The sequence below is a fragment of the Rhinoderma darwinii genome, chromosome 9, assembly GCF_050947455.1.
Source record: "Rhinoderma darwinii isolate aRhiDar2 chromosome 9, aRhiDar2.hap1, whole genome shotgun sequence".
NCBI classification, from domain to species: Eukaryota; Metazoa; Chordata; class Amphibia; order Anura; family Rhinodermatidae; genus Rhinoderma; species Rhinoderma darwinii.
In genome coordinates, this window is record NC_134695.1 from 83,368,388 (window position 1) to 83,392,287 (window position 23,900).

At 42.1% G+C, this 23,900-nt stretch overlaps 1 protein-coding gene across 1 annotated transcript in view; it reads right to left on the reverse strand.

The window, feature by feature from the left end:
• Nucleotides 1-3,796: 3,796 nt before the first annotated feature.
• Nucleotides 3,797-23,900, reverse strand: part of FA2H (fatty acid 2-hydroxylase) — a 43,707-nt gene continuing 23,603 nt past the window's right edge. The window contains exons 2-7 of the mRNA XM_075837094.1: nucleotides 14,808-14,894; nucleotides 10,583-10,725; nucleotides 7,775-7,881; nucleotides 5,827-5,999; nucleotides 5,059-5,311; nucleotides 3,797-4,285 (exon numbers count right to left, since the gene is read on the reverse strand). Of these exons, the coding sequence (XP_075693209.1) occupies nucleotides 4,209-4,285; nucleotides 5,059-5,311; nucleotides 5,827-5,999; nucleotides 7,775-7,881; nucleotides 10,583-10,725; nucleotides 14,808-14,894 (840 nt within the window). The 3' untranslated portion in view covers nucleotides 3,797-4,208. The remainder of the gene's footprint in view (nucleotides 4,286-5,058; nucleotides 5,312-5,826; nucleotides 6,000-7,774; nucleotides 7,882-10,582; nucleotides 10,726-14,807; nucleotides 14,895-23,900) is intronic.

Genomic DNA, 23,900 nt, shown 5'->3' on the forward strand with positions numbered 1-23,900 from the left:
GGCCATGTGACCGCTGCAGCCAATCACAGGTCAATCACAGGCGCAGCGGTCACATGGACTGCCGCGTCATCCAGGGATGTCGGGCTGGATGTGAAGAGAGGGACGCGTCACCAAGACAACGGCCGGGTAAGTATGAATTTCTTTAACTTTTATTACAGAAAGGGCTGTCCCTTCTCTCTATCCTGCACTGATAGAGAGAAGGGGCTGCCGATTAGTGCAGTGCTATTTTGCTGCCAAAAACGTGCTCGTAAATACGGGTGGAATACGTGTGACACCGGACCCATATTTACGAGCACGGGTTCGTAAATACTGGTGCAAAACGGGTGGAATACGTGTGACACCGGACCCGTATTTACGGGTGGGGAAAAATATGGTCGTGTGCATGAAGTAGTATGTTCACACGGAGTATTTTGGGGGAGGAATATCTGCCTCAAAATTCCGTTTGGAACTTTGAGGCAGATATTCCTCTCCCTGCACGCCGATTTTCGCGGCAATTATCTCGCCGTTTTTCGCCCGCGGCCATTGAGCGCCGCGGGCATAAAACAGCGAGATATACGCTTTCTCCTGCCTCCCATTGAAGTCAATGGGAGGTCCGAGGCGAAAGCGCCCGAAGATAGGGCATGTCGCTTCTTTTTCCCGCGAGGCAGTTTTACTGCTCGCGGGAAAAAGACGCCGACGCCTCCCATTGAAATCAATGGGAGGCGTTCTTGGGCCGTTTCTGCCGAGTTTTGCGACGCGGTTTCCGCGTCAAAAAACTCGGCAAAAGACCCCGTGTGAACATAGCCTTAGGTCTGTACTGGTTTTCAGCTTCTGGCTGTAAATAAAAATATTTCTCTGACTGCAAGCAGAAGTTTTGAAAACGAGGAGGAATGGAAGTCATATATTAGAAAATGGCATAACTTTTAGCTATACAGTGATTATGTTTTTCAGCTAATGACCGTATCATGACTGTGCACGAGCCGGTATTTACATGGACCCCTTTCATTTGTATGTACCCCATTTACCTGAGAGCTGGAGTTCAGCAGGGATGATCCCCATTACTTTGTGCAGCTGTAAGTACGTCAGCCTTATGTTGCAGGATTCGTCGCGTCGCATTATTCAGTCCCTTTTCAACATTCACAGGAAACAATTATCAGGGCGTGTTACATCGGCGTTGGGGGGGGGGCTCAGTCAGGGGCCTCCTCCGCAGACCCGTCAGAAAATACCGGAAACCATAGCGCAGTACGCTGCACTATTTCCAGTAAAACCACCGACTCCCAGACGGAACAGATTCAAGTCAACGGGTTCTGTCGGCCGTTGTTGGTGTCCATCGTACAACAGAACTGGCGCTTCCGTTTTTTCCAACGTAGATGTGATCAGGCCCTTAGCGGTTTCCTCTGTCCACATCTGCATCGGAGCTTCAGTCGCAAATTACATCATGAGGTCTTGAACAGATCGCATGCAGCTCTAGATTTTTAGCAGAGACGACAATGCCGAATCTACCAGACCCCATTAGAAGTCCGAGCTCCATCAGTGGCAGGTGGTCTACGCCGGACTGCGGTTCCATACTATAGAGCGTTGTGGCTTCCGTTTTGAACGTAACCACAATGCAGGTGTGAACAGAGACTTGTTTGGTTGGGTCTTGCTGTAGTTTAATAAATCTGCACATCTATAAAGGAATAACTTATATAATAATACATAGCAATTCCCTCAAACTACTCCGATCAGGATTAATCCCTTCACACGCCGGAGGGGTCCGATAGTTGGGAGAGGAGCGGCAGTCAGTGTGACAATGGGGCCGGGACATGACATTCCTCTATTGTGATCAGAGGACTCCTGACCGGTGGTGACTGGAGTATACGAGGGGGTTACTATGTATTCACCTGTATGTTGTTGTATTGTAGCTATTCATACAATGTAACAGTGTTCTCAGGAATATAAACAAGTCCTCACCTCCTTATCCAGAAATACCAGTTTGGAAAAGCCTTGATTGTCGGAGTTAACCTCTTCCTTTCTGTCTAGTCATTCATCACAGTGCTTATTTCTCAGCACTCCTCAGGTGTATCCCATATATTACTATTGGTGTCCGTGCACATGGTATTCGCTTTCTGCATGGAGAGTATTTTTCTGTGGTGTAAGGGTATGTTCACACGGAGTGTTTTCAGCCATTTTTCGGGGTGTAAACGTCCCGAAAAATGGCTGAAAAATCCAAAGCAGTACACCTCCAAACATCTACCCATTGATTTCAATGGAAAAAAAACTGTGTTCTGTTCCGAAAAGCCGGTTTTTTCGCAGCTATTTTTCAAAACATCCGCGTAAAAAAACAGCCGCGAAGAAGAAGTGCATGTCATTTTTGGAGCAGTTTTTCATAGACTCTAGAAAAACAGCTCCAAAAACTGTCGTAAAAAAACGCAGCGAAAAAATCCGGCCAAAATACCAAAATACCCTCCCATTGATTTCAATAGGAGGCGGCGGCGGCGATTTTCTCGTGAGCAGAAGAATTAAAAAAAAAAATAATAGAGTGAAATGCTCCTCTTTTCCTGCGTTTCAGTCTCAGACCTGCCATTAACATCAATGGGAGGCAGAGGAAGTGGTTTTGGCGGCGTTTTATGGCCGCGGCCGAAAGATGGCACAAAGAAAACAGAAAGTGCAGGCAGGTCAAAATATGCCTCAAAATCCGATTTTTCTGCCTGCAAAAAAACTCAGTTTGAATTGGGACATCAGATTTTTATTGTCAGATCATGTCTATGGGGCCTGGCAGCCGGTTGGACACGAGCCGGTCTGATCCTCTGTTTTACATGTCCGTCCTGATGAAATAAGCAGGAGTCCTCTGTATTGCTTCACTATTATAGGACAAATATCATCCGGACATCAGGAATTATTCTTGTCTGTGTGACCCGAGTCGTGAGAGTTCAGGGAGTGCCCAGGAAAATCCGGTAATTCTCAGCCGTAGGAAAGAACTAATAATTCTCAGGGTATGAGCACACAATATCGACCATTACGGCTGAAATTACGGAGATGTTTTCTGGAGAAAACCGCTCCGTCATTTCAGACGTAATTGCTCGTCATCGCATTTTGCACTTCTTTGCCGAGGCTGTTATTTTACGCACCGTCTTTTGATAGCGACGCGTAAAATGACAGGTCGTCGGCACAGTACATCGGCAAACCCATTGAAATGAATGGGCAGATGTTTGCTGCCGTATTGGAGCCATGTTTTCAGGCGTAAATCGAGGCTTAACACGCCAGAAAATAGGTGGTGTGAACCCAGCCTCAGGAGGCAGAGAGTTGGTTTCTTTTACATTTTCTTTACCGTCTCCTCCCTTAGAATTTTGTACTGCGACACCCAAAAACCAATCTTAAGGAAAAACAGCATAATCTGAAACACAAGATAAAGAAGCATCTGCCAGGTAAGGATGCCCATGCTCCATTTCTTATATCTGTCTCTGAGAAAGCTGGGTGACGACCAATGACTGCGCTGGGGTTGTCACTCTGCTTTCCATAAGCGCAGAGCAGGGGAATGTATCCTAACAGTGGAGGACAGCTATTGGAGTCAGAAAACGACATCAGAGACTCTGCTACTGTCCCACCCCCATGCTTTACACTGCTGGTCTGCTCATTTAGGACACAGCTATGATCACACTATATAACTAATATAATCAGTGACTACAGAATAGATCAGTCTAATACAGGAGCTAGAATTCAGAGGACAAAGCTTGTGCTCTTTGCCATGCTTTACACTGCAGCTCTTCTTGTTAGGCATTATGTCCTGTATATGGAGAGATTATTATTTTTTTTTTAAGAAATGTAATAAATTCAGTTTGTTGTTTTCTTAAAAAACGTTAGATTTATTTTTAGGCATTTGTACATATTATGGATTTTACAGCAAGTATTTCACATGGTGGGTTAACATTTTTAATTCTCATTTTCATGGTCCGGTCAACGTCTCACACGGCGTACGCATGGCGGTTAAAGGGGTCGGGGATTCTGTTTCCGGTCGTCTTATTCCGCCCCCCCCCCTCCGAACTTCTCTTCTCAAATTTTTCTTTTAGACATAAATAAATAATTAATTCCTGCTGAAACGCTTCCATGGGATCAATGGAAAAAATAATAAAAAATAAAAAGAATCCAAAAATAAAATATACATAAGACTGAAAGACAATGTTTTCTCCTCCCCCAACACGTCAAGTGCAGTCAGCAGGCCTCATAGTCACCACAGTGATTCTCTGACACTAGTAATCCTTAATCGCATCTTCCGGGATGAGGGTATTAAATGGTCGGTCCCATAGAGTGCTGGTTATGCCGAAACCTAGATGGGGGGAGGGGAAAGAGATGGTGAGTGAAACTAAACCGGATACAAGTTTCCGCAGCATGACTCCTGTGCTACAAATTAACAAAAAACAGGGACAGTGATATTAAAATGCAGTCCTGTCCCCAACCGCTAAGGTCCTGAGTTTTGGAAATCTGAGAGAGCGATTTTCCTGCATCGTAGGGTGGAGCATGACACGATGTGATTCTACCAATCAGCACTGTACATAGAGAAGCACCGAGGCCGGACGATCGCTCGATTGGATTTCCCACTGAGATGAGACTTAGCGATGGGACTGGGTGCTGAATATTCAGTTTTTATGGTTTTCTGTCATATTGTGGACTGGTGACAACCACCTAATTGATGGGTAAACCGGTTGTCACAGCCCCGCCCTAGTAACCATCACCACTGAACTTACGGCGGAATTCAGACGCATGTATTTCAATGGGGCCATTCACACAGCTGTTATAACGGACCGTGTGAAGCTCCTTTGAGAAATAGAACATGTCCGATTTTCGTCCATTTTCACGGGTCCCTCGATAGACTCAAGTCTACGGGGATCCGTGAAAACGGGTGCAACTCGGACGTAAAAAAGTTTGCACTAGTTCGGGTGAATCTGTGCTTTACAATCAGTATTTTTGTTCTCCACCCGGTATCTCATAGATTTGTTTTAAACGTCCCATGACAAGGATCCATCAGAACAGGGGATCGGGTTCCTGGGTCGCTTATATTTTATAATAGAATTACAGAAATATGAAGATTTCAGCACTTACCTGTCTTTTGGTGCTCAAAATGATGGCGGACATGATAAGACTTGAGCCAGGCAAGGTAAGACCCTTTGGTAGGTGAACCATAGTGTAGGTAGTAGTGCGTCATATCATAGGCCACATATCCAAACAGTCCCCCTACGAAAAGTGAGAGCCCCACTACTGGGGGTAGGACCACCTGCAGGACGAGGTACAGCGGTATGATCACAAACGATGCCGGTACCGGAGGAAAAACCAAACGGGAGCTGTCAAAGGGAGCCTAGGAGAGAAAGAAGAGCGAGGATGAGGACTACTATTACTGGTCTCGTTTTACACCGTGCTGCAAAATCAAGCATCACTCATCTGCATATAAAGCGCTGAAAGATACATTGTATTAGAGAGTTTTTCTCACTAATTCACTTTTATGGCTTGTTAATCATACATGCGCTAGAAGTGCGATTGTGGGGCCTGGAGACTGTGACCCCCTCCAATCCAAAAATCTCCTGGACACCCCCCCAACTCCACTTCCAGGGGGTAACAATCTGTGCTGGTCATGTGACAGGTGCTCAGCTCTTATACATTGTACTATGCATGACCACAACAGGTTTTTATCCATAGGAAGTAAACCATGAAGGTTCCTATTGAATGACTGCAAGCAGAGATCTTGAAAACGGAAGAATTGATACAGATAGTATATTGGAAAAATATATATTTTCATTATACAAATTTGCTAAATACCCCATCTCAGGCACCCAGCAATGATGCCCGTGTGCTAGTGCCCCCTCTCCAGCTTACCTTATGGTGCTGTCCATGAAGCATAAAATGCAGGGTGATGAGGAAGTAGTTGCTGGCGGGGGGGTTCATGTGAAATATGTATCTGTGAATTCCATATTCCATAAGAGTCCAGACCAACGTACCGATGCAGAAGAGAGGGAAGAAGCAGAACATCGGGACCGGGATGGAGAATTCTGACAAAACAAAGATGTCAGAAATTATCATCTAGTGACCTTATTAATCTCAGTACAATACACGTGCCACCCCCCCCACTAGTGAACCCTTCTAATCTATCACATGACACCGAAAGTGCGGTTCAGGACCAAACACTGTATATTCACAGTGGGTAGTCCTGGTCCTTAAAACCCCTGCCAGAGTATATCTACAGCGCAGACTTTAGCTGGCTGCCTGAGCGATTACACGGCTAAATGTCAGGGGCTCACCAGGTACCCTGGAGAGAAAAGAGAAGCGTTTTTTACTGCTTCTGTCTTCTCACGTACACAGCGGACAACAGTGACTCTTCCAGCAGAATAGTGAGTGCAGCTCTGAAGTATAATGCAGGATGTAACTCTCGATCAGTACAGGATAAGTAATGCAATGTATGTACATAGTGACTCCACCAGCAGAATAGTGAGTGCAGCTCTGAAGTATAATACAGGATGTAACTCTGGATCAGTACAGGATAAGTAATGTAATGTATGTACACAGTGACTCCACCAGCAGAATAGTGAGTGCAGCTCTGAAGTATAATGCAGGATGTAACTCTCGATCAGTACAGGATAAGTAATGTAATGTATGTACACAGTGACTCTTCCAGCAGAATAGTGAGTGCAGCTCTGGAGTATAATACAGGATATAACTCAGGATCAGTACAGGATAAGTAATGTAATGTATGTACACAGTGACTCCACCAGCAGAATAGTGAGTGCAGCTCTGGAGTATAATACAGGATATAACTCGGGATCAGTACAGGATAAGTAATGTAATGCATGTACACAGTGACTCCACCAGCAGAATAGTGAGTGCAGCTCTGGAGTATAATACAGGATGTAACTCAGGATCAGTACAGGATAAGTAATGTAATGTATGTACACAGTGACTCCACCAGCAGAATAGTGAGTGCAGCTCTGGAGTATAATACAGGATGTAACTCAGGATCAGTACAGGATAAGTAATGTAATGTATGTACACAGTGACTCCACCAGCAGAATAGTGAGTGCAGCTCTGGAGTATAATACAGGATATAACTCGGGATCAGTACAGGATAAGTAATGTAATGTATGTACACAGTGACTCCACCAGCAGAATAGTGAGTGCAGCTCTGGAGTATAATACAGGATATAACTCAGGATCAGTACAGGATAAGTAATGTAATGCATGTACACAGTGACTCCACCAGCAGAATAGTGAGTGCAGCTCTGAAGTATAATGCAGGATGTAATTCGGGATCCGTATACAAAGACCCTAACATTTAATGTAGCTTACATCTATATACAGACAGTAAAGTGGAGTTAGAGGTGATGGATAAACATTATATACTTCAGTTCTGGCTGGAGACTGGCAGACAATGATGATCTATATTGCTCAGGGAGGTCGGTGATCGGCATTATGACTATTTCCACTATAATTATATACTCAGAGGCTGTTCTTTAGTTCTAGGCCCGCGGTCAGCAACCTGTGACCTTTTAGCTGCTGTGAAATGACGATGCCCCGACAGGCACGTTGAGTTGTGGTCACAGGTTGCTGACAACTGTGGAATTGGTCAAACAAAAGCTTTTAGTCTTAAATTCCTAACTGGTAAATATACAATGGGTGCTGGTGTAACTACGATAATGGTGGCACGCGGCCCCCACCCAGGCGCCAAGACCTTATTACATTTATTGAAGTGATCGGATGGGAGCACGAGCTGCAGATACGGCCATGAAAACGATCCCCGCAGGACTCGTCCCCGGATATTTGCATTTCATACCTTTGGTGAATGAAGAGAAGAGCCTGGTTTCCCCTTGAGACAGTTCTGAGAGACAATACCAGGTTAAATATAAAACGATTGGCGCCCACACCGCCAACACTATGTACCTGGATGGAGGAAAACAAAGCGCAATTATGACATTAATCCACCGTATGGAAGTAAAACTCCAGGGCGGTCACCGCAACGCGACAAAAATAAATAGTAATAGAAGTGTTGACACTGGCGTCGCTGCCTGTAATCCGAGCATCTCCTCTATACAGCGCTGGACACGTATAAACACTGCGGCAGATAGCAGCTAAAAGACGGAGCCACAGCAGCACATTTACTGCCCAGAGACAACATAGAGACTGTCCAGGATATAAAAAACATGGCAATTCTACAGAAACAGCATCACACCTGTCCACAGGTTGTACGTGGTATTGCAGCTCCGCTCCATTGAAGTTAGTTGGGCAGAGTTGCAATACCTCACACAACCTGTAGACAGAGGTGGCGCTGTATTTGAAAGAAAGCAGCCATGTTTCTCCAATCTTTTAAAAGGGGATGTACGAGAAAAAAATAAAATTAATTAATTAAAAAAAGGGTCTTCTTCGCTTCACCCGATTGTCAGACATGTGATCTAACAGATCAGCTCCCATAATGCACTGCTCATTAGTCACAGCAAAGCAGATGGATTTTTAGCATGGAATCTGAATGGAGAACAAAACAAAAATCAGCAGAAGTTCAGTAAAGCAAAGTATTCGCAAAGTTACGCAACGCATTCTGGAGATCTGTGCTGTAAAACGTTCACCTGACATCGCTCGTCTCTTAGCTGCAGGTCACGGTTTGTTACAAAACATCTCAAAATTCAACCTGGTCAGATCTGTGTTGCCCAAAGTAACATTTACTATAGAAACTATACACAGAGATCCGTATAGATCCGCTCCTGACTGGTAATCGCTGGTGTCCAGTGTCCATGATGAGCAGAGCTGTACACGCAGCAGCCTGACATTGAGGAAACCACTTCCCTTCCTGGGATCCTATGAGATTTGTTGGTCTATTGGGAACATCTCCCCATCAGTCATTACAATAGACAGCTGATTTTATGGCGGTCGGTTTTCGAATACTTATCTTGTAGGGATTTTGAGATATAAGGTTTAGCATGTTTGCTGCTTTCCTGTTATCTCTCAGGCTTCCGGTCCTCCTGTTGCATCTTCTGTACAGAACATGCTCTGGTGTGAGGTTGTAGTGTTGGCATCAGGTACTATACAACTACTACATCTCCTGCAACATTGCGCACCTGAACATGGTGCATTATGGGAGCTCTGCTGCTATTGGTCGATACAGTGCGAATACATTCCTAAGGAGAATTATGAATACAGCTCTGTATGTGACGTGAGTATAAGACCCAATGAGACAAGATCAGCAAAAGACCAAAAACACAAACCAAGCTTATGCAACACTATACACGAAAAGAAGAGTAGATTGGCCAGACTGAAGAGTGCAACCTCCGTACCTGACCTCACTAGTGCGCCTGTGGTTTTATAGCGGTAAATCCCGGCCGCCATGTTCAAGGAGAGTGGGGGTGCTTATAGGGGGGAGAAACTCCATAATAAACTCCCATCAATTTGGAATAAGATGTTTAACAAGCGCCTATAAAAAAGGGGATGACCGAGGGTTGCACATATTTTTGGCCATGTAGTGTATGAGAATTTAACGGCTATATACACCTTCAATTTTATTTTTTTATAACCGTGTATCAATGTGATTGGTGCAACTTGAAATCCTTTTTGTTACAAATTATTTTGACTTTTTTGAGATACAGCCGCTTTATATCCTGTATACAGAGCAGCTGTATCGTGCGCTGAAACCTGTATCCGTCAGCTCTGCGGGACTGACGGGTTCAGTGTCAGCGGGTCCTGCCTGTTTCTGACACGCTGGATCCACCTGTTATCGATCACATCTAAGTTATGAACGGTCAGACACACGCAGGACCCGCTGACACGGACCTAACGGATTGAGGTCTTAGCGCACGATACAGCTGCTTTATATCACAAAAAGTAAAAATTATTTTTAATAAGTATTTAGAAAATTACACAAATCACAAAAAAAAATTATATTATATATATATATACATATATACACACATATATATATATATGAATCCCCCGCAAAAAAAAAAGAGAAAAAAAAAAAAAAGAAGTGTACATAGCACTATAAACTTTTTATTTTCTTTCTATTAGAAATCAAAAGGTTTTACTGTATTTTAAAGTTTTCAAGTGGGTTTTATAAAAAAAATAAAATAAATATATATATATAAAGTTTCCTTTTTGAGATGCAGCTTGTGTGTATCCTGGATACTTAGAAGCCGTACCTTGTGGTCCCAGTTGAGTCAGTCAGGTCAGCAGGACTGACGGCTTCGGTGAGCGCTGGTCCTACATGTGTGACAGACACACAGAAACTTGGATGTGATCGATAATAGCTGGAACGCGCTCGTCAGACACGCAGGACCAGCGCTCACCAAAGCAGTCAGTCCCGCTGACCTGAGGGATTCGGCTGGGACCGCAAGATGCAGCTTCTATGTACCCAGGAAACACAGAAGCTTCATCTCAAAAAGTAAACTTTTTTTTTTTTTTAAATAAAACCCAATTGAAAATGTGTTTAAAATACAATGAAACATTGAGATCTATATAAAAAATGCCTTCAAGAAAGTGTAAACGGCCTTTAACCTGTAGAAATAATATTCAAAACTGAAGCTCTGCTCTAAAGAACGAATACCCGGTCCACAATGGCTGTGACTGGAGACAATGTGCGTGTAGGTGGAGCGCTTACCAGGCCGTCTTCGAACACCACTCCACGAGGTCTGATTGGAAGAGTCGGATGGGTCTGTCCACCGGCTGATGAACCCACTCGTCATATTTTTCCCGCAGGTGACCAACCTGCCAAAGCAGCGGCTTCTCCCAATCTACCAAGTCCTAAAACAGACACAATGATATTGTCAGGTTACTCTACCTACATCACATGTCCTGCCCTAGAGAAGCCTACAAATGGCAGATCAGGGGGGCACGCGGGGTCCGTGTCATTCTGCAGCATTGTAACAATCGGAGTCCACAACCTGATGTCACGATGTACTGGACGATGACAATCACAACCTGATGTCACGATGTACTGGACGATGACAATCACAACCTGATGTCACGATGTACTGGACGATGACAATCACAACCTGTGAGTGACCGACCCATCGTCCTTCGTGGTGTTGCAGAGTTTCCGTGCACTTGTTTACATCCGGCGACTGACACAATAACGGGCACGTTTTGTCGATCATTTCCTGCTCTCACGGTTGCGCCAACAAAGTGAAAAATGATTAACAGCTCCGTAAACCCCTCCCCCACCCAGAGTAAATAGAAATCCATGAATATTCTATTCTGTGCTTCTATATTAGGCTCTATTCACACGACGGTCTCAGTGTCGGTCGATAAATACGGCCATTTTGGTCAGTTTTTTCCGGCCGTTTTTTCATCAGTTTCCTTTCCATGTTTCCGTTTTTAATGGACGATTTTGACCCGTTTTGCATCAGTTTTTTTTCCCCATCAGTTTTAAAAACGGATGACTTTCATTTGTAAATTTTCTGCCACACCCTGCCCTCTGTAGATAATGCCACGCACAGCCCCTTGTAAATAGTGCCACCCCCTGCCCCTTATAGGTAGTGCCACACCCTGCCCTCTGTAGATAATGCCACACACTGCCCCTTGTAGGTAGTGCCACGCTGCACTCTTGTACATAGCCACCCCCCCATAGATGGCACCCCCTCCCCACCTTCCAGTGGTCGGGGGATTAGGGATTCAGCTCCTACAGGGAGCAACAAAATCTCCTCTTCCTCACATGCACTTTGCACCGTGAAGAGGAGAAGAGAGCGAGCAGCAGAATGCACGGCCGTCACTCGGATCATACGGGGCATGTTCAATTTTTTTGACAGCCCCGTATAAAAAATAAAAAATATATATATAAAAATCGGCCGTGAAAAATGGCCCCATTTGGGGTCTTTTGTTGCTACTGCAACGGTGCGGCTGAGAATTCCTGTTGTGTGAATAGGGCCTAAGTTTCTTCCTTCAGTGTTCTTTGCAAAAGTGAAAAAATAAATAAAACGTCTATCATCACTATCCAATGGTGTCCCCAACTTTTCCAGATACCTGAATGGCAAACGAGTTTAGCTGTACAGTAGAGATGGGTTCTATAACTACAGCACTAGAAAAATGAGTAGACAGGAAGGTTGTGTGACAAAACCTATGGGAGCAGTGATGGCGGACATGTTGGTTGTCACAGTTTTATATTTTACATAACAAGTGGAGTCACTGATCTGGAGTTATATCCTGTATTGCTGCACTCAGCTTGCAGAATAATAACTACAGCTCTGGAGTATGATACAGGAGGAGTACAGAATAAGTACACAGCAGAATAGTGAGTGCAGCTCTGGAGTATAATACAGGATATAACACAGGATAAGTAATGTAATGTATGTGCACAGTGACTCCACCAGCAGAATAGTGAGTGCAGCTCTGGAGTATAATACAGGATATAACACAGGATAAGTAATGTAATGTATGTACACAGTGACTCCACCAGCAGAATAGTGAGTGCAGCTCTGGAGTATAATACAGGATGTAACTCAGGATCCGTACAGGATAAGTAATGTATGTACACAGTGACCTCACCAGCAGAATAGGGAGTGCAGCTCTGGAGTATAATACAGGATGTAACTCAGGATCAGTACAGGATACGTAATGTATGTACACAGTGACTCCACCAGCAGAATAGTGAGTGCAGCTCTGGAGTATAATACAGGATGTAACTCAGGATCCGTACAGGATAAGTAATGTATGTACACAGTGACCTCACCAGCAGAATAGTGAGTGCAGCTCTGGAGTATAATACAGGATATAACTCAGGATCAGTACAGGATAAGTAATGTAAAGTATGTACACAGTGACTACACCAGCAGAATAGTGAGTGCAGCTCTGGAGTATAATACAGGATATAACTCAGGATCAGTACAGGATAAGTAATGTAATGTATGTACACAGTGACCTCACCAGCAGAATAGTGAGTGCAGCTCTGGAGTATAATACAGGATAAGTAATGTAATGTATGTACACAGTGACTCCACCAGCAGAATAGTGAGTGCAGCTCTGGAGTATAATACAGGATGTAACTCAGGATCAGTACAGGATAAGTAATGTAATGTATGTACAGAGTGACTCCACCAGCAGAATAGTGAGTGCAGCTCTGGAGTATAATACAGGATGTAACTCAGGATCAGTACAGGATAAGTAATGTAATGTATGTACACAGTGACTCCACCAGCAGAATAGTGAGTGCAGCTCTGGAGTATAATACAGGATGTAACTCAGGATCAGTACAGGATAAGTAATGTAATGTATGTACACAGTGACTCCACCAGCAGAATAGTGAGTGCAGCTCTGGAGTATAATACAGGATGTAACTCAGGATCAGTACAGGATAAGTAATGTAATGTATGTACACAGTGACTCCACCAGCAGAATAGTGAGTGCAGCTCTGGAGTATAATAAAAGGATAAATAATGTAATGTATGTACACACAAAATGACTATGAACATTAATTCCAGCCATTGTGGTTTCATCTCATACAATCAACATCAGGATCCATATAGAGATCGGTGTCTGCCTGGATCAGCAAATAAACACTCAGTTATCATCCACCCACCAACTCAGCAGAAGAATGATGTATAATAACCGGGTATTCGGGGGGGGGGGGGGGGGTCATGTGACATGTGTGGAGTATTCTGCATTGAGCGGATAGTCGTGAATAATACTTTGAACTTTGCAATCTGTGAATTCTAGTCATGAAATAGTCAGGCTCTAGTGCACGCTACACATGATATATATTCTATAATACCCAGTCAGGGTGAGCCCTTGTATCTTATCGCCAACCTACATGACCCTTAGACTCCACAAGAACCATCTGCTCAGTGTAGACGGAGTTAACCCTTCCCGTTATCAGCAGATGAGTCTTTGTATTGGTCCTAATCGGTTGGATGCAGATATATATATATATATATATATATATATACACACACACATACACACACACACACACACACACACACACATACACGGTCGTCCTAAACAAGGGACCTGTCTTTGTTAACTCTCTTAGGATTGTCTGGTCGTCAGAATGAGAGTTGTGGGTTTTCTCAAAGACAGTCCGGCTGGTCTGAGCAAAATCAGGAGGGGGGTGAATCCTGAGGATATCGTGGGGGTCCCTATATTTTAGTTTTCATTGGCACGCAATAGAATAAAAATGGAAAGTAACAGATTTACTGCAATTAAGAACGATGCAGAAGGGCAAGTGTGGGGGAAACAAACCCCCTGCAGGAGACCCTCAAACGATAGGCTGCGGCTTATGGCGATCTATGGTTTATAATGGGGCGCAGGCTACAGGATGGCCCAAATCAGTCAGTAGATCTGGCAGTGACGTTATAAGGGAACAGCAGATATTATCACAATCCTGTTATCTGTAGCGGCATCTCCCGCTGAAATGTGCAGTCGTCAGTGGGAGACGCAGCGTCAGACAAGGGGGGGGGGTCCTGAGTCCGGCTATTCCTGTAGAGGTTTAAAGGGTTTTTACGGGATTAGATTAACCTTTCTCCTAGAAACCGCCTCACACCTGTCTGTGGATTGTATCTTCTATTGCAGCTCAGCTCCATTGAAGTGAATGGAGCTGCAATACCACACACAACCTGAGGACAGGTGTGGTGCTGTTTCTGGCAGAAGGCAGCCATGTTTTTCTAATCCTGGACACCCCCTTTGAGGAATTCTCATACACGACCATTATTACTTGTATCTACAGTTACTTTCTTCATTTTGTTCTACACACAGAACAGACACCTAAAGGAAACGTATAGATATAACCCCGAGCTGACAGTGAATCAGCTGACCAATACAACCAATCGGATCACTGCTCCACTTTTTGGCAGCACATGCTCTAAAATGTAGCTTTATAGGGGATTTCTCACCGTCTCTGGATAGAATGTTTTGAACTGAACTCCGGACGAGGATGGCGGCGACTTCTTTGTGTAGTGATTCCCTCGCTCTCTCAAGTGCTGTAAAAGAAGAAAAATACAATTATAAAGTCATTCCAGCATTAGTAACGTATAATGAGAAGGGCACGTCATCCTTAGACCTTATTCACACAGACATATTTCACGTCAGTGCGCTGTAAGTTTTAACACCACACGGACGCATACAATTCAATGGGGCTATTCACACATCCGTTTTTTTCCGTTGCGAGAAACTCCCAGCATGTCCCATTCTGGCCGAGTCTATGGGTGCATGAAAAAAAATAAATGGATAGCACACAGACGACATCCACGTGCGGTCTGTTTTTCACTGCTCAGACGCTAAAGAAATGCAGAGAAAAACGAAAGAAATAAGTAAAAACCTGGAAGAACTTAGAGGAAAAAAAACGGATGACGTAAACCCCATGGATACAACACGGCCATTCATATGCATGAAGAACAGTCGTTTCTTCGCAACGCAAATCGGACATGCTCGTGTGAATCAGGGCTTACAGGTGCAGCGAGGGCGAGGTTCACACAGTTCAGTTTTGGTGCAGTTTTTGGCGGCTGCCGTCAGGTGCCGATTGTGTATTTTATACATTACATTCCCATGGAATCAGAGTCATGTGACTATCTCAGGTCTGTGACTATTGGATGTGATGTCAGACCATGGACAATGCGCCATTTAATGACAACTTTTGAAGGCTGGAAATGAACCTTGAATTAAACCCATTCAGATCCATTTGGGTAAAAATCAAGAAACCAAAAATTGTAACATCCCGATAACAAGACCACGAGGAGCAACAAGCGCAGATTTACCCAAATAGCCGAGATCTGATCAGAGATATCACACAGGACACATCGCACAATGAGGGGAACGCTGCACATGGGGGATACTCAGGCGACCACCAATCAAGTATTTTATTTTTCCTATTGTAGCCTCCACATAACACGGGGGCAGCTCGTCATGTACAGGCGAAGACTAAGCTGAAATATTACCCAAGACCCCAAAGTTACAGAAGCTGCACAATTAATGAACCCTCAAGCACCATTTTATAGTTTGTGTAGAATTCATCATAAAAAGTGGTGTCACTGTGCACGTACATTACTTATCCGGAGTTACATCCTGTATTATATTCCAGAGCTGCAATCACTATTCTGCTGGTGGAGTCACTGTGTACATACATTACTTATCCTGTACTGATCCTGAGTTACATCCTGTATTATACTCCAGAGCTGTACTCACTATTCTGCTGGTGGAGTCACTGTGTACATACATGACATTACTTATCCTGTACTGATCCTGAGTTACATCCTGCATTATACTCCAGAGCTGCACTCACTATTCTGCTGGTGGAGTCACTGTGTACATACATTACATTACTTATCCTGTACTGATCCTGCGTTACATCCTGTATTATACTCCAGAGCTGCACTCACTATTCTGCTGGTGGAGTCACTGTGTACATACATTACATTACTTATCCTGTACTGATCCTGAGTTACATCCTGTATTATACTCCAGAGCTGCACTCACTATTCTGCTGGTGGAGTCACTGTGTACATACATTACTTATCCTGTACTGATCCTGAGTTACATCCTGTATTATACTCCAGAGCTGCACTCACTATTCTGCTGGTGGAGTCACTGTGTACATACATTACATTACTTATCCTGTACTGATCCTGCGTTACATCCTGTATTATACTCCAGAGCTGCACTCACTATTCTGCAGCCTCAGAGCAGAAGTCTTCACAAATTTCCTGCTTGTTCAGTGTCTGCAACCAGCTTAATCTGGTAATTTGCATTCTGGGAAGTGTGTTGTTTACACAAGACTTGTATTTTCTAATAAGCTGTAAACTTACAGCCCAATAAAGAGTCCATGACTAAGTACTAAATAATTTAATTATAAACATTATCCATTATTAAATCTTAAGAGATACATATTTGTGTCATTTTATTATAAGTAACGTGCTCATAGAGAAGAGATCATGGACTACCTGCTTGTATTACTTCCTGGTGTATATATATATATCTATCATCCCTCGCTTCCGGAGATCAGTACAGAACGTTGCAGGATCAGCTGAGCTCGCTGCGCTGGCCCCCACTTTGCTGCTCATTGTAGATTATTCTTACTCTTCGCAGCGTCTAACAGGATTTGTGATTCAAAAAGAGCGTTCACATTCCCACCTCCCTCGGACACTCCATATATTTGGTGGATACCAAGAAGTACAAGCAGGTCGTCCATGATCGTTATTATCTATGCGCACGTTACCGATATGTGTCACCTTATTATATGGATCTCTTAAAGATTTAATAAAGGGTAAATGTTTATAATCAAATTATGGATTCCTCAATTAGGCCTCACGCACACGACCATAGTTTTCATCCGTAATCGCAGATCCATAATTCCTGATGAAACGGAGGACCCAATCATTGTATTGGCCACAGACACGCTACCGGTGTGTGTCCGGGCCGCACAATATAGAACATGTCCTATTCTCGTCTGCAACTGCGGTCCGGACCGGCCTATCGAAATCTATGGGAGGTTCCGCAATTGCGGACGGCTGATTACGGAAGCGTTGCAACGGTAGGGGGTGCACAATGGAGGCCTTTTCGAGGGCTTGATACATCTTGGTTACATTTATATCCTCCTTTCAGTTTTTTTGCGGCTCCGTATATACACACACGGATGAATTACGGGCGGTATTTGCGGACAGCGTGGCCGATATCTACGGATCCACATTTGCAGATAGTAAGAACCCGTACGGTCATGTGCATGAGGCCTGTTGGGCTCTTTATTGGGCTGTAGGTTTACAGCCTATTAGAACATACAAATATATATTTCTGTGCCCCTCCTGATGTGAAAAGGCCCCAACAGCCCCCCTCAAAACTCGCCCCAGTTAGTTACACAGTAATGTTGGGGGCAATCTTTCCCCTTACGGGGGACACTGGATAATTTGGGGAACTGAGGCGCTTTACAAATTTACTTTCACGTTCGGCTGCAACATCGATTACATAATAAATAGTTCTGATAAGAAAAAAAATCCTTCTCCACGCTCCAGGCTGTGATACAGGGCTCAGCGCTGGCACGTGCTCTGAAGGATATTGTGTGCTCAACAGTAGGAGTCTTGTGTTCGTACCAATCTGCTATACACATGGAGACTTGTTCCGTACGGGGACCGACTGGTGCAACCTCAAAATGGGGAGAATTCAAATAAGGACCCCACAGCCCCTCCCCCCACCCCGCAACAATCTCCCACTTGTTATCATTCACACCGATCGACAGATCTGTTAGAAATTCTACTGTTTGATTGGATTTTTCCTCAACTTCTGGTCGCAAACCAGCGATTACAAAATTCCTGTGCTTCACTTGTCTTGATCTTCCATTAGGTTATGTCTTATACTCCAGTCACATCCAGGGCTGCATTCAAAATTCTGATGGTTTTCTAGTACCAGAGAGCATTGCATTGTGGGAGCCCTGGTTACAGCGGATGATGTGAACCTGCTCCTCTGGCACCACAACAAAAGGCAGGCAGCCCCAGGCACACAGTGTCCGTCTACAAGATGTGGTTGAGGAAGGGGCGACCAGACCCTCTTGTCCTGGCGTTGGAGAGTGCGTGATGACTCGACCAGTATCATGGCACGGGCCAATTTATGTGATGGTCACCAATATGTGTACAAGATGGGCCAGTTAACAGTCTGACAGCCACCTGATGGTTAAATTAGGGTGAAGCCTCATATGGTCATCCATTAGCAGCCCATAGACATCGGACCTGCACCATCAGACAACTTTAGTATATTATTAATGTCTCGTCAAATCCATTATCCAAACACTTGAAGCGGTCTGGTACCCATATAATGCAATATAATGATGTGGAGGTGCAATGGACATTTTACAGGTGCTATGGCAGATATTATTGTATTGGCACTGAAATGTCTGATACAATTATATGGGCACTATACATGACACTTGTCTGGGAAATTTATGGCACTGTACCGCAGCATTTTGACACTATTACACAGGAATCATAGGGCACCATGTCTGGTACTGCTATATGGGCACCATGCCTGGTACTGCTATATGGGCACCATGCCTGGCACTGCTATATGGGCACCATGCCTGGCACTGCTATATGGGCACCATGCCTGGTACTGCTATATGGGCACCATGCCTCGTACTGCTATATGGGCACCATGCCTGGTACTGCTATATGGGCACCATGCCTCGTACTGCTATATGGGCACCATGCCTGGTACTGCTATATGGGCACCATGCCTGGCACTGCTATATGGGCACCATGCCTAGTACTGCTATATGGGCACTATTTGGCACAGGATATGTTTTGACAGCTGGACAGGGATAGACTGGAACTTTCCATCGATCTAGGCAGGAAACTAGTAATGGAGACATTGTAGAGAAGATGTGTTCTCCTTGCTCCCTGGCATTCGGAGCTGCAGCAGCTCGCTGGCATTGTTCTGACACCAATGTACTTCATTGTGGTAGAGGTTAGTCCGCATGCCTACTGCTACACCCACCGGCTGGCATTCGGAAAATTCTATTGTATCTGCATCTCGACAACGTTTATTAGAGCACAAATATTTGCAGTGCGACAAGAAGCTCGTTACGTTACCGCCGCCTCGTCTGACCTTCAGCCATTCATTCTCATGCAGCTACTTTAAGAAAGTTTTAATACAAGGGATCGCGCAGGCGGAGGCTTCTCATGCTGCGGTTTTACTGGATATATCGACCATCAATTCACAGACAGAACCGGAGGTACAAGGGTTAATACAATGACACGGTCAAAAATGTGCAGCGTGGCTTCACTCATTGTATTCCCAGTCTCAGCATTCACAAAATTCCTGCTCCCACCACAAGAGACTGAATACAGAGCCGCACAGACAAGAACGACACAGTAAGCGCTCATTTACTGCAGCCCACGTACATTCACATCCCATACTATACGTGGGGTGAGACGTGGAGCTGTCGCCGCTGCTGTCCAGTACACGACCACTGATGACGGGTGACAGGACAGCAGTTTCCACAGGAATTCTGAATTACCCATCAGGTCACAGGATAAGGCACAGATTTCAATTCTATTTACCATAGGAGGGTCTAACCCCAGTGTTCACTGTCACCCCCTGCTGGATAATGGGGGAAAAAGTGACAGCTACTCAAAGTAAATTCCTGGCTTATAAACGTAGTTGTCACTTAACAAGCACAAACGAAGCAGAAGATCTATACTACACCAGAGCCAAACACTAGAATACTGCCCCCTATATACAAGAATATAACTACTATAATACTGCCCCCTATATACAAGAATATAACTACTATAATACTGCTCCCTATATACAAGAATATAACTACTATAATACTGCTCCTATGTACAAGAATATAACTACTATAATACTGCCTCCTGTATACAAGAATATAACTACTATAATACTGCTCCTATATACAAGAATATAACTACTAGAATACTACTCCTATATACAAGAATATAACTACTATAATACTGCCCCCTATATACAAGAATATAACTACTATAATACTGCTCCTATGTACAAGAATATATCTACTATAATACTGCCCCTATATACAAGAATATAACTACTATAATACTGCCCCCTATATACAAGAATATAACTACTATAATACTGCCCCCTATATACAAGAATATAACTACTATAATACTGCTCCTATGTACAAGAATATAACTACTATAATACTGCTCCTATATACAAGAATATAACTACTATAATACTACTCCTATATACAAGAATATAACTACTATAATACTGCCCCCTATATACAAGAATATAACTACTATAATACTGCTCCTATGTACAAGAATATATCTACTATAATACTGCCCCTATATACAAGAATATAAGTACTATAATACTGCCTCCTATATACAAGAATATAACTACTATAATACTGCCCCATATACAAGAATATAACTACTATAATACTGCCCCTATATACAAGAATATAACTACTATAATACTGCTCCTATATACAATAACTACTATAATACTGTCCCTATATACAAGAATATAAGTACTATAATACTGCCTCCTATATACAAGAATATAACTACTATAATACTGCCCCATATACAAGAATATAACTACTATAATACTGCCCCTATATACAAGAATATAACTACTATAATACTGCTCCTATATACAATAACTACTATAATACTGCCCCCTATATACAAGACTATAACTACTATAATACTGCTCCTATATACAAGAATATAACTACTATAATACTGCTCCCTATATACAAGAATAGAACTACTATAATACTGCCCCTATATACAAGAATATAACTACTATAATACTGCTCCTATGTACAAGAATATAACTACTATAATACTGCTCCCTATATACAAGAATATAACTACTATAATACTGCCCCTATATACAAGAATATAACTACTATAATACTGCTCCTATGTACAAGAATATAACTACTATAATACTGCTCCCTATATACAAGAATATAACTACTGTAATACTGCCCCTATATACAAGAATATAACTACTATAATACTGCCCCCTATATACAAGAATATAACTACTATAATACTGCCCCCTGTATACAAGAATATAACTACTATAATACTGCTCCTATGTACAAGAATATAACTACTATAATACTGCTCCTATATACAAGAATATAACTACTATAATACTGCCCCTATATACAAGAATAGAATTACTATAATACTGTCCCCTATATACAAGAATATAACTACTATAATACTGGCTCCTACATACAAGAATATAACTACTATAATACTGCTCCTATATACAAGAATATAACTACTATAATACTGCTACTATTTACAGGAATATAACTACTATAATACTGCCCCCTATATACAAGAATATAACTACTATAATACTGCCACTATATACAAGAATATAACTACTATAATACTGCCCCTATATACAAGAATATAACTACTATAATACTCTCCCCTATATACAAGAATATAACTACTATAATACTGCTCCTATATACAAGAATATTACTACTATAATACTGCTCCTATATACAAGAATATAACTACTATAATACTGCCCCTATATACAAGAATATAACTACTATAATACTCTCCCCTATATACAAGAATATAACTACTATAATACTGCCCCCTATATACAAGAATATAACTACTATAATACTGCCCCCTATATACAAGAATATAACTACTATAATACTGCCCCTATAACCAATATAACTACTATAATACTGCCCCCTATATACAAGAATATAACTACTATAATACTGCCACCTATATACAAGAATATAACTACTATAATACTGCCCCCTATATACAAGAATATAACTACTATAATACTGCCCCCTATGTACAAGAATATAACGACTATAATACTGCCCCCTATATACAAGAATATAACTACTATAATAAAGCTCCTATATACAAGAATATAACGACTATAATACTGCTCCTATATACAAGAATATAACTACTATAATACTGCTCCTATATACAAGAATATAACTACTATAATACTGCTCCTATATACAAGAATATAACTACTATAATACTGCCCCTCTATACAGGAATATAACTACTATAATACTGCTCTATATATACACAAGAATATAACTACTATAATACTGCTCCTATATACAAGAATATAACTACTATAATACTGCTCCTATATACAAGAATATAACTACTATAATACTGCCCCTATATACAAGAATATAACTACTATAATACTGACCCTTTATACAAGAATATAACTACTATAATACTGCTCCTATATACAAGAATATAACTACTATAATACTGCTCCTATATACAAGCATATAACTACTATAATACTGCCCCTATATACAAGAATATAACTACTATAATACTGCCTCCTATATACAAGAATATAACTCCTATAATACTGCCCCCTATATACAAGAATATAACTACTATAATACTGCCCCCTATGTACAAGAATATAACTACTATAATACTGCCTCCTATATACAAGAATATAACTACTATAATACTGCTCCTATATACACAAGAATATAACTACTATAATACTGCCCCCTATATACAAGAATATAACTACTATAACACTGCCCCCTATATACAAGAATATAACTACTATAATACTGCCCCTATATACAAGAATATAACTACTATAATACTGCCCCTATATACAGGAATATAACTACTATAATACTGCCCCCTATATACAAGAATATAACTACTATAATACTGCTCCTATATACAAGACTATAACTACTATAATACTGCCCCCTATATACAAGAATATAACTACTATAATACTGCCCCCTATATACAAGAATATAACTACTATAATACTGCCCCCTATATACAAGAATATAATTACTATAATACTGCCCCTATATACAAGAATATAACTACTATAATACTGCTCCTATATACAAGAATATAACTACTATCATACTGCTCCCTATGTACAAGAATATAACTACTATAATACTGCCCCCTATATACAAGAATATAAACTACTATAATACTGCCCCTATATACAAGAATATAATTACTATAATACTGCCTCCTATATACAAGAATATAACTACTATAATACTGCTCCTATATACAAGAATATAACTACTATATCATTGCAGTCTCCTAGGTAATAATAATATTGCCGAATGGATGAGGCAGAGTAATAGGAAATGATTAGTGCAGGAGGTTTGGCGCAGTGTAATGTATATTGTAATATTTATGTAACGTTTCCAGCCTCTGATCGCGGATTCCCGGTTACTGTTCTTGGCGGTTTGTGTTTCCCATTGTCATTTTCGCCATTACCTTATACACCTGCCAGTGACGGTACTTCTGAGCTGGTGTATCTAATCCTATTGCTGTGTGATCCTGTCTGTGAGCTGGTGTATCTAATCCCATCATGTGAACCTCCCAGCACTACATCCCCCATCATGTACGGTTAGGGAATGTCATTGACCCTGACTGCGGTTACATTGTGCTATTAGTACATGAGATTATATAAAC